At 40.7% G+C, this 12,977-nt stretch overlaps 1 protein-coding gene across 1 annotated transcript in view; it reads right to left on the bottom strand.

Annotated features, from left to right (window-relative positions):
* Positions 1 to 12,977, bottom strand: part of mta1 (metastasis associated 1) — a 58,734-nt gene that overhangs the window by 30,719 nt on the left and 15,038 nt on the right. Inside the window, exons 2-3 of the mRNA XM_079832674.1 lie at positions 10,691 to 10,758; positions 9,634 to 9,727 (exon numbers count right to left, since the gene is read on the bottom strand). Coding sequence (XP_079688800.1) covers positions 9,634 to 9,727; positions 10,691 to 10,758 — 162 coding nt within the window. The remainder of the gene's footprint in view (positions 1 to 9,633; positions 9,728 to 10,690; positions 10,759 to 12,977) is intronic.

Genomic DNA, 12,977 nt, shown 5'->3' with positions numbered 1-12,977 from the left:
CGTCTCTTAAAAAGATTACTAGGCAGATACAGTGAAAGGAGACATCTCTCTTGAAAAACCCCACATATATGTGCTGTATGGAGGCAGAGTGCGGCGGAGAATGATAAGTGGGAGGGAGTCGGATGGGAGGGAGAGAAACCAGTGAGCGTGCTCCAATTCATTTAGAGTTTCATTAGCGAAAGAGAGAGAGACAGATGGAGAAACATGGAGAAGGAGGGAAAGGCAGCAAAACAAAAAGAATCAAGGGATTTTCAAAGAGAAAAAAAAAAAAAAGACTTCACTCCTCCTCTTCCTCACCCTCTCCAGCATACAGGGAACATGTATGCCACATGTTATCCGGTTATATTTTGCCATGAAGAAATCTGAAACTACGTCGAACACGAGCGAGTGGTCACTTTATGAGCGCTGCACATCAGAAGCCATTCTATTACAGTTGTGCGTGGAGTATCGACAACCCCTGCTGAGGTGCACGTGGAGCAAGGGATAGAGATGGAGCCTGAAACAAAGAGAGTGAATGGGAAAAGATGACGAGAAAAAGAGAGAGCAAGAAGAGAGAGAGAGAGGAACAGCCCTCTGGCTAAGACCAGCATGCTGCGTCCTTGAGAGCCGGCGAGAAGAGGAGCTGAACTCAGTAAACTCTGTAGTTCTAAGGTTGAAAAAAAAGAGAGAGAAAGAAGCCAATCCTCTGGCCCTGCACCCTGCCTATACTCAACAAATTACCTCTCAATTTCACCTGTCTTAACCAATTATCAATTATTGATGAATGAATCTCCTTACCAGGTGGGGGAGGAGGAGAAGAAGAGAGGGATGAAGGAAGGTCGGGTTGAGAATCGAAACCACAACGGCTTAATTTTCGAATGATTTAAGGCATTTGGTTTAGCGGTTCTCTAATGTCTACATTCATATGCTGGTGCAGAAGCATTTCATGCAAGTTATCGTGTTTTCATGTGACAATCTTTGTTGGGTTCTAATCAAGGGGAGTGCTAGAAACAAGATTTACACATTATCTGAACAAAATGCTCATGGTTGCCCTTGCAAAACTCATGAGTGTAGGGTTTCGTGGGTGGCTCTCAATGGTTGCTTTCTGGTCAAAAGTCAAAAGAGGCTCACCGAATTATCGAGAGGACATATCGCATTTAGGCTAAAAACAGGTTTGGCGCTTATAGCGGTTTGGAAAGAAACTGCATCTTGTAGTACATTTTAAACAAGGAAATATAGCGCTTTGGCATGAAACATTTATGGAGCAGAGAATAGGTTAAGTACACAACAAAATGGCCTGACAAACTAATTTTATTTAAATTTGGCGTTTATCGCGTTTTGGAAAAGAGCTCTTCATTTATTCTTTCATTTTTTTTCCCCTCCCACTTGGTTTGCATTATGGACATGAATCGTTTGGTTTGAGCTTATTGAGAGATGTGCTATTACTTTTCAGTAATATGATTATCACCTGGCAGATGATAAGAGGCGTTCGATGCAAACTAACATGGCGGTGCTCTGAAGCGAGGGATGTTTGTTTGTGCTCAGTCTTCAAAATGAGTGCTTTAAACTCTAACAACACATTTGATGGCCTGGATGAGCCAGTGAGACCTACACTTGGGGGTAGAAAACGCTGACTTGACAAAGAAAATCACAAAAAACAACAAAAAAAAGAAGGTTCGCCACTCAAGTGCCACGTTAATACCCACTGTGGGATGTCAACACAAGGCTGGTGCGATCGGTTTCTGTCAAGCAGAGAAGCGGTCACCTGTCATCATTATTTTTTAAAGCTTCGGAATGACTATTAGCCTAAATGTGTTACTAAATTATTTGAATGTAATGTTAACATGGTTGTATTTTTATTTAATTAGTGGTATTTGTAGTGTTATTTTTAAATTATTTGTTTTATGTGGTGGACAATATTGAAACATGAAATTGAAAATATTTATTTTATTTTACTATTTTGTTTGTTACTAGTTATTTTATTTGGCTATTATTTATTGGCATTTTTTTATTTATATTAATTTATAGTATGAGTCCCTGATGTCATATGTTGCATGTTCTCTTTAAAAAAAAAAAGAAAGAAAAAAAGACATAAACCAACATTTTTTGGGGGAAAAAAAGGATGGATTTGTAGCGTTGTAGCGTTTTGAAACAAAATAAATTAACTTTGAATTTATAATCAACAATATTGTCGTTTCATTTAACAATCATTGTTTAACATGTTCAGACTGAGCCAGTAGACCATTTTAACATGATAAATTGAATATTAAAGGTCCCATGGCATGGCATTTTTCTATTATTTTATAATGTTTCCTGAGGTGTACTTATATTGTTAGTATGATTTTTACATCATAAAATATCATAATTTAGAAATAAAAGGCATTTTTTCTATACTGCTGTTTGCCCTGTGGCTGAAGGCCCTGTTACAAGAGGCGTGTCTGCTGTGAGACTTCAGTAAAAACGCACACTGTTGTGATTGGCTGACATCTTTGCATTTGATATGAGCGGAGGGGGCGTGGTTTAACGAGGTCTACGAGGCACGAGCAGGCACGAGCTGCTGCCAGAGAGATGGATGGACCGGAGTTCACTTCACATCGGTTCTGTGTAACGACTGTATGCACATTGTAGAACCGATAGATGCGACGAGGACGTACAAAAACACTGACTCACAAGATAGAAAACACGAAAACACCGTTCTGTCGGGAGAGAGAGAAGCCGCAGCGTGTGCACAAATAATAAATAATTAGCTACACATAAGAAATCGCTGATCACAGATCAGAAGGAACTGAAAAAAGACTTCTGTTTTCATTTGTACATCCAAACACTGAGAAACTGCCAGCGTTATCTCCTTCACAAGCAATGATGCAATGATCTCTCGAGCGTTTGCATGGGCGTGCTAGATTCTCTGGGCGGGGGAAAGGGAGTTAACCGTTCCTGCTTGGACGTCAAACCAGAAGACTTCAGGATTGGCTCGTCTGGCCTGTCATTTTCTCAAAGGCAGAGAGAGACAGCCAGAACTCGGGTTTACACCGATCAACATTTCTTGGGGACAATATTCAGGCTAGGGGAACTCATATTAATGTTGAAAAACCTCATAAAATGAAAATTTTATGCCATGGGACCTTTAACAAAATGTATGGGTCTAGGTAATTTTTTCATGAAAACTATTAAAATGGATTTGGAAAAGAGCTTTTTCAGCTTTGTCGTCACATAAATAAATTACATTTGTAAATATTGAAATAGAAGACAGTTATGTTACAATATTACTGTTTGTACTGTAGTTTTGATCAAATAAAGACTTCTTTCAAAAACATTCCAAAAACAGTAATTAATGGGATCAGAATATTAAAATCCTTATCATTCGCATCCCTATACAGTTTAAGTCTGTACTGATCTGTCTCATATATGGAAGTCAAGTCAGAGTAGGGCTGGACGATTAACCGAAAAGTAATCGAAACCGAAATTTAGAACCTCTAACCGACGTGATTTTCCCATGTCGGTTATTTCGGTTTTCACGTGACTCCGCCCCATCAGTCACATCAAGTGCAAGTTTGCAGGCACACGGAAAGATGCAGGAGCAGTTATCTGTGTTTATAGATACTCAGAATTACTATGATAATTGCATATTTTACACAGTTTATACAGGGCAGTTAATTGCTGTTCTTATATGTGCTGATACACACACAGAGACGGCGCGCGCAAGCCCCGAAGCCAGATCACTTTCACTTGCGTCCTCATGAAGTTTGTCAAGTAAATGCGTTTAAAGGCTTGCCAGTTTAAACATTAAAATGATTGTGCACAATTCAAGAACAACGTTATGGAAAACTTCTCCGTTCAGTGCTCATGAGCTTTTTTTTGTGACACAGAGAGCCGAGCCGAGCCGTGTCGCGTCTCTGACAACGCGCGCCAGATCCCTTTAACTTGCGTCCTCACAAGCTGTCATTTGTATGTGTTTTAAGGCCTGCCAGTTTGAACAATGAAGTAATTTTAGACCATCAGATGTGTATTATGTTGAACTAATGCCTGATATATTGTGACACACGAACACTCAGTAGCTCAAACATCACGCGAAGATCGCGCGCAGAGGAGTGCAGAAACTCATTGTCAACGCTGCCCTGTGATTTATCACTAAAGTAGCTTAGAAACTCAACCGTTTTAGCATAGATTTTAATACCTTTGAAGTAAGTAAAAACCACAGCTTCATAATCAATATAGACAGTATGACTATGACAATGTTCAATTAATCGAGATTTTCATTTTCGGTCAAATCGTTACAGCCCTAAGTCAGAGACAATTTTCATTCATTCACCTCTCACATGCACAGACACCCTAGATACAATGGGTAATGCCTCCATAACTACGCTCTAAAACCTCCATATAAAAACCTGTGGTCACCAATACATAGGCGTTTGCTTAGTACAACCTATGTGTTCATAGAACCTCCAACCACACACAACCTTTTTGTTGACAAAGGCATGAGATGATACAGAGATGAATTCCGGTGTCCTTTTCCGACCGCCGTTTGTTTATTTTGCCCTTCCAGTTCAGGAAGAAATGTAAAACACACAAACACAGCTCACTCCGACAGCCGTGACTCAAAGCTGTTGCACTCGGCACCAAGAGGTCGAGCAGAAATAAGTGGAGCGACTGAGGCCGACGAGTGAGGTGATTCCAGTGAGTAGTTCACAGCAGAGCCAGGTCTCTCTCTCTCAGCACACATGGCGCCTCGCAGCCTCATGCTCTCAGGGCCCAGCGAGGCGGAGCCAGCATCACAGAGAGCAAAATATTTCATCTGTGAGTCACAGCACCCGCACGCTGCTGACTCCTTTGACACGAGAGAACTGAAGTTTACACACCAAAACCTCTGTTGCTTTATATCAAGAGTCAAAGAGCACTAGAAACTTTGAAAGGAAAGGAAGGAGTGAGTGAGCGAGAAAGGAAAGGAAGGAAGGAAGGAAGGAGCGAGAAAGGAAAGGAAGGAAGGAAGGAAGGAAGGAGCGAGAAAGGAAAGGAAGGAAGGAAGGAAGGAGCGAGAAAGGAAAGGAAGGAAGGAAGGAGCGAGAAAGGAAAGGAAGGAAGAAAGGAGCGAGAAAGGAAAGGAAGGAAGGAGCGAGAAAGGAAAGGAAGGAAGAAAGGAGCGAGAAAGGAAAGGAAGGAAGGAAGGAAGGAAGGAAGGAAGGAAGGAAGGAGCGAGAAAGGAAAGAAGGAAGGAAGGAAGGAAGGAGCGAGAAAGGAAAGGAAGGAAGGAAGGAAGGAGCGAGAAAGGAAAGGAAGGAAGGAGCGAGAAAGGAAAGGAAGGAAGGAAGGAAGGAAGGAGCGAGAAAGGAAAGGAAGGAAGGAAGGAAGGAGCGAGAAAGGAAAGGAACGAAGGAAGGAAGGAGCGAGAAAGGAAAGGAAGGAAGGAAGGAAGGAGCGAGAAAGGAAAGGAAAGGAAAGGAAGGAAGGAAGGAAGGAAGGAAGGAAGGAAGGAAGGAAGGAAGGAAGGAAGGAAGGAAGGAAGGAAGGAAGGAAGGAAGGAAGGAAGGAAGGAAGGAAGGAAGGAAGGAAGGAAGGAAGGAAGGAAGGAAGGAAGGAAGGAAGGAAGGAAGGAAGGAAGGAAGGAAGGAAGGAAGGAAGGAGAAAGGAAAGGAAGGAGCGAGAAAGGAAAGGAAGGAAGGAGAAAGGAAAGGAAGGAGCGAGAAAGGAAAGGAAGGAAGGAGCGAGAAAGGAAGGAAGGAAGGAGCGAAGGAAGCAGGAAGGAGAGGAGAGGAGAGGAGAGGAGAGGAGAGGAGAGGAGAGGAGAGGAGAGGAGAGGAGAGGAGAGGAGAGGAGAGGAGAGGAGAGGAGAGGAGAGGAGAGGAGAGGAGAGGAGAGGAGAGGAGAGGAGAGGAGAGGAGAGGAACAAACCCCTAACCACAAGTGTGTGCAATGGCAAAAGTGATGCTTTCGAGCAGCACTAATAATGCACATTGGGCCAAGTCGCTGCCTCTAGCTTTCATGAAGGCGCAAGAGTCCACCTCCAGCCGGCACTGAACTTGTGTCCTCCTCTTCTCATGGGCTTTTCCCTCATTCCCTCCACTTGGTGAATTTTCTTTTTCCTTACGCTCTTCCACTCATTCTTTAACTCCTTTCCCTTTTCCAAAGGCAGAGACAGGATGTAGCCCACACCCATGCGGTGAACAACCATTCCTGCCATGCATTTTTCACATATTGCAAATGACTGAAGGTCCACGGAGAGAGGCTGCTGGCATTGAGGAGAGGTCCATAATACACACATACATACACACACACACACACACACACACACACACAGTGAGAGAGTGATAGAGTGTTAGTGTGAGTGTGAGAGTGAGAGTGAGAGAGAGAGAGAGAGAGAGAGTGTTCCTCTTCACTGCATCTGTGTGGTCCACATGTACAAATAGGCTTCATGGTCTCAGAATCAGACACATAAGCACCGTGTTCAACCCCTGTGCTTACAAACCCCTCAGAAACCCTTCTGCTGATAAATCTTTACAGCAGCCATTTTGGAGGAAGGTTCTGCTCACAGCAGGAACAGATTCTCTTAAAAGACTTACAACTTCAGTTCATTCAAGAGATGAGGGTGTTTTAAGGGCTGTCAATCATCGGAACATTACATAACAAACAAAACAATTATCCTGCAGCTTTTTGCCTGAACCTCTAAAAAGAATATGTTTACTCCAAAATGAGAATTCTCTCACTATTTACTCACCCTCATGTCTACCCAACTTCCTTCCAACACAAAAAGAGATATTTTGAAGAATGTCTAGGCTGCTCTTTTCCATACAATGTAAGTTAAAAAAAAAGAGTGGCACTAAGCACCAACGCTAATGATAATCAGTCACGAGATGCAAGAATGACATATGAAATTGAATGGACCTCTTTTATGCTGCCTTTTGTCAAGCTTGGAGTTTGACAGCATTGGTAATTTGCTTTATGAAATACTATATGCCATTATTCAATGGAGCAGCAATGACATTCTGTAAAATCCTTATCTGTTCCACATAACAAACAACAACATACAAACCAAATCCAAACACTAACCCAAAAATTTAAAGCATTAAAGGTGTTCTGCACAATGAATCTGAATGAGAAAATGACAAATGTGTTCAAAAATCTAATTAAGATTATAAAGACTCTAGACTAAATCAAAGAAACGTGCACACTGCACAGTCAGCACGTTGGTGGTGTTCTGATAGTGGGTAGATATAGAGAAACAAACACAAGTGTGTGTTCAAAATCAGCCTGCTAATAACTTACCACACAACGGCATCCCCTCACACACACAGGCTTTCCAAAGTGTGTGTGGTAATTAGCCAATAAAGACTTTGTAAACTTTCTTGTGCGGTCATCTAGTAGACCTCATTGTGAAAATAATATTATATTAATTAACAGAGAATTTTAATTTTGTTTGACTATACATTTGACTATATTTGTATTTTAAAAATTACATACATTTTTAAAGACTTCACATTAAAAGACAACATTGTCTCCATTCAATAAACGTCTTCGATTCTTATTTAAAGGGGTACTTCACCGCTGGGAAGATGAATGCGTATTTAAATTGGGTCATTTATGTAGTAGAAATGTGAAATTATTTTAGAAGTTGGTGCCTTTTAGACTGAAAAAAGCCAGAAAATGTATTTTTGGCTCATATGGATGAAAGACAACAACTCCCAGAATGCACTTGCTTCGCTGCCCCACCCCGGCACCACCCCACCGTCTTTTTCATTTTTATAGTGATACAATTATCATATCGTTCAGTTAGAGAACAGACACTGCAATTAAAAACTGAACGTGTCTGCTCAATATAGCACGAGCCCAATGAGTGTCGCCGCACAGACCAGCAGCAGGAGTCAGATTTCATGCATCAGAGAGTGAGGACCTGACAGACCAGATGATTGCGGAAGATTTGGTTTCAAAGCTAAATGCGCCTATTTAAGTGAGTTTGTCATTGTACCGTTTTGTTGTTGTGTTTTCCTGAAGCCACAATTCAAGCAACCCGCCCCCGAATTGGCACTAATTTTAAACCGAAACTAAAATGAGCATGGCCGACCAGCATTAATTCATGGCCGCATTGTCATTAATTCACGGCCTCACAGTCATTCACGGTGCGTGTCCAAGTCTGGCACGTTTTTAGTTCATGCCTATGGAAGCTAGCCTGACAAGCCAGACCCACATCAAGATGTTGGGTCCGGGAACACACCATTGGCAGGGCTCAATCCGAGGGGTGGGACAAACGGTTGTCTTTCAAATTCCCTCTGCACGCAATTGGATAGCGCTACAAGCAACCAGAGAGCAACGTGAAGTGGAGCTAGTTGATAGATTAAACTTTTGCCGTATCCGGTCGGCAAAACTCCGAACACATCTTCCTTTCTTTAGAATGACTTCAGTGCCATTCTTTGTTCTTTTCTAAAAAAAGGAAAGCTTAACTCCAAGTCTTCCAGAGTCGCGGCAAAAGCCGATTCGAAAGACCGCCGTTCGCCAGCTTCTTTGTTTACGAGTAGCACGTGGAACCGCCGCAACTCTGCCGTGAAGTGCCGTCATTATGTTAAGCCCGCCCACTGACTCTATACAGGATGTGATTGGCCTGACCAGAGTTTGGTTTTTCCAGCTGGCAGGTCTACCGAGAGTTGCTAGACTACACTCGTGGCAAAGTAGATTTGCTGCCGTTTGGGTGCGTCTAGATTTCTAGGCTATATGGAAGCTTAACTTTCATAGGAATTCATTGAGAACACTCGCTTTGCTCCACAACGCTCCATTATCAATGCCCGAACGGCCATGCTAATTTTACATTCTGTGAGTGAGATCCCACCCCTATGGGTGATATTTGCGTCATCGGAGGCTTTTTTCCAGACATAAAATACATAAATATCTCAGGGGGACATGAGAGGGACATTCGAATATACTACCCGGTTTCTACTGATACAAAGCTTAATGCTAATCGCTGAAGTAACCCTTTAAGCTGACATAAAGAGACACCATTTAACCAATAATATTACAGCTTAACATGTCTGATCCAATCAAATCTAAATGGACAAAAATCAAGCTACATTACTTCCCAATGAATATAAAATTAGAATTTGTGTGAATGGCGTATCATGTGGCAACCAATGCTGTCAAAGCAGCAGCAAATGTACCGTTCAATATGAGACGTCTGAAACTGAATATTGGCACATTCTAGAGCAAATTTTTGAAATATTAGAAACGATCATGTGGGATAAACAGGCTTTATTCTAGCTCTGTATGATAACAGACACCAGGCGGATGTCTTCGAAAACAAATTTCAGGTTTGGTGAGCTGATTGTGGGTGGCCATTGTGGACTGCAAACAAACTGGAAGACAGCTGCCAAGGAAGCATTAGGTGCACTCCTAATTCAAAGGCTCCAGAAAGTAAGCAGCAGAATTATTACGCCTAATAAGGTGTTAAAATATACCTAATTTTGGCCAAAATCACATTTGATGTTACAGTTAGGATCCATTCTTAAAAGGTAGCTGTCTATGCAGGTAGAAATTAAATCCAAATAACAATAAAAGCTCAAGGAACAAACTTGTTCACGCGTCACTCCTAACTAAGAGCTTTCCAAAGTCAAATCTATTTTTATGAACGGTCAGCTCAAAGCATTGTGGGTAAAGCAGTCTCTCACAGCTACTCACGTGCATGCTTATCCGCCAGAGTGATGAGCGTTGTGGAGATGTCTCTGCGTCGGTAGAAACACACCACTTTGGCCTCCACGTTCCCATTCGCCGTCTGCAAACGGAAACAGAGTTGTCACAGCAACAGCCTCTAGACCAATCAGCTGCTGGGGAAGCCTCAATATGGAAACTGAGGACCAAATCATAACCATGACCTAAACACCTCTGCACTTCCTAGGTGATTTGAGAGGGTCGCGTGATGGAGAGAAGATGAAGAGGGCAGAAGGGGGTGCAGTGCAATGTTATAGGAGAAGGCTTGAAAGTGTGAACACAGTGGGGGGGGGGGGACGTGGCTTTGAGATTTGTCAGTTATTTAGGTGTGGATTTTGCCAAGCGCACACTGCAAAACTGAAGCTTGTCACCCTGCATATATTTAAAGAAATCATCAAAAAATTTAAATTCTGTCATCATTTACATGCCATGTTGTTACAAACCTGTATGATTTACTTCTTTGGAATACTGGTGCTGTCAAGCTTTGAAAAAAGACAACGCACCCATAAAATAATCAAAATTGGTCCATATGACTTGTGCACAACTGTATTTTCTAAGTCTTCAGAGACCACACAATAGGTTTGTGAGATGAACATTTTTACATCCACTGTCAACATCTATGACCGTATTGAGTTAAATTAGCAAACTGAATTAATTCAATTAGTGAATGAATCATTCAGACCAAGGGTTAGGCTTAAACCTATGATTCAGATTTAAAAGGACTGGATTGTTTTTAAAAAGATTCCACTTATTTTAGTATTATTTATATACTATTATAGTATTTATTCATATTTATTTATGAGCTTTTATCTTTAGATTATTTGAAATATTTCTATTTAGCTTTAATTTATTTTTATTACTGTTTTAGTTATTTTATTACTTCAACTCACAAGTGTGCACACTAGAAGAATGCTGCAACTTGGCTACAATCCTGCAGTCTTTTTGTTGCTTAAAGCATAAGGATGACAAGCCTCAGACTCGTAGTGTTCGATTGGCTTTTCACAACACACATTTGTTTGTCACTCACCTTGTTTAGTTCCTCTATTCGCCTGATCAGCAGTGGGTTACTGGAGGAGTTTTCGAAATAAACATAATCTGTGAGGAGAGAAAAAAACAGCCGTTAGTGTTGTTCACACACCTACAGTCTGTCAGCGCCAGGCAGCATCTCCTGTCACGCTCCCACACCTGCTGAGGCTTACCGGACTGTTTCAGAGACTAAACAGAGCATTCTCCGTCCGGGTTACATGACAGGAGCGCTGCTGCGTTTTGGCGAGATCCCCAACAACAGCACTTGAAAACAAATGCGTTGACACTGTGAAAAGCTATGGCGTTTGTAACTCAACCTCATAGATAACCTTCAGTGTCCACTTTTGACTGGCACCAAACAACATACCAGTATCAGGACTGTCATGGGCAAAACAGGCCATTAAACACAAACAAGTTAGACATGACGCTCATTTTGTCCGACTACTTCAATTAATTAATTCAAAACTACATTAAAAATGCAATTCAAACGCACAACTTGAATATAGCTCTTCTATAATCAGAATGTTTTTAATTTGTGAATTAAAACAAAATCAAACTCAAATTCATCAAGCCAAAAGTGTCAGGGTGATATACAACCGTCCTGATATAGTAATAATGGAGAACTGAAATTCTAGTTAAGAAAGCCCTAAGTAGTTTGTATTGTTTAATATTTGAAAAACTTGAAGCATGAAAAAAAAGAATGAAATTCTTGAAATGAAAACATTAAAAGTTTACCAAAAAAAAAATGCAGATTCTGTCATTAATTACTCACCCTCATGTCGTTCCAAACCTTTTCCAAACCAAAAAAGACTTTTGTTCAACTTCGAAACACAGATAAAGATATTTGAATAAAATCTGAGATATTTCTGTCCCTCCACTGTATTAACTGCCACTTTGACCCTTCAAAAAGTTCATAAAGAGATCGTAAAACTAATCCATATGAATTGAGCGGTTTAGTCAATTTTCTGAAGAGACGCGATCACTGCTTATATGAACAGATTTAATTCAGGCTTATATATATATATTTATTTATTTAATTTTAAATATCTTCAGGTGTTTCCAAGATGAACGAAAGAGGTTGGGACAACATGAGGGTGAACTAGCCCTTTAAGAACAAAAAAAAGCATCTGGTACAACTGCCATGCAAAAAATAACTATTTAACAAAACAGGAAATTATATCAGAGAGAACCCCTGTGGACCCTCATGACTGTGTGTCAAGGTCAAGAACTCTTAAAATAGTAGATAATTTGAACTTTTAAATGCAAAGCAAGATTAGTTCAGGTTGTATAATTGCATGTAAAACAATGATTTTTTTTATAAATAATTTACCTTGGAAAAATTAAAACCAATTCAATTAAAAATTGTAAATATTTTTAAAAAAGCACACTCACATGTATTCAGGGCATAAGGAAATTGTATTACTGTCTACTTGAGTAACATGAAAAGTCATTCAAATTAAATTAAATTAAAGGCATCGTTCACCCAAAAATGAAAAATTAAGACCATGGTTTTCTCACTTTTAAGTCATCCTAGGTGTATAATGACATTCTTCTTTCAGACGAATCAAATTATATTAAGTTATTAAAAATGTCCTGGCTCTTCCAAGCTTTATAATGGCAGTGACTGTTGGGTAATTTTTGAAGTCCATAAAAGTGCATCTATCCATCATATAACTGCTCCACACGGCTCCAGGGGGTTAATAAAGTCCTTCTGAAGCGAAGCGATGCATTTGTGTAAGAAAAATATCCATATTTAAAACTTTATAGACTAAAATAACTAGCTTCTGGCGGTCAGTGGTACGCAAGTCGACTTACGGCGAAAGAGTAACCCCTGACGCGATGCAATCGGAGCATCGCAGGCTTTGACGCCTCTCTCGGATAGGGCTGGGCAACAAACTCAAGCGCCTCTTCTCTTATATCGAAATCCTCCACCATTTCACTTCAAAAATTCTCGTTTTAGACTTCTATTTCATGACTGGTGTTTTGCTCTATCCTCTGCGCTTCTGCGTTCATCAATACGCATGCGTCAAGGGTTCAAGGGTCAAGGGTTACTCTTTCACCACAAGTCGACTTGCATACTGCTGACAGCCAGAAGCTAGTTATTTTAGTCAATAAAATTTTAAATATGGATATTTTTCTTACACAAACGCACCACTTCGCTTCAGAAGGCCTTTATTAACCCCCCAGAGCCGTGTGGAGCAGTTATATGGTGGACAGATGCCCTTTTAATGGACTTCAAAAATGACCCAACAAGTCACTGCAATTACAAAGCTAAGAAGAGCCATTTT

Source organism: Gobio gobio (assembly GCF_949357685.1).
Source record: "Gobio gobio genome assembly, chromosome: 13".
Taxonomy (NCBI): Eukaryota; Metazoa; Chordata; class Actinopteri; order Cypriniformes; family Gobionidae; genus Gobio; species Gobio gobio.
This window is presented reverse-complemented; position numbering and strand designations above follow the sequence as displayed.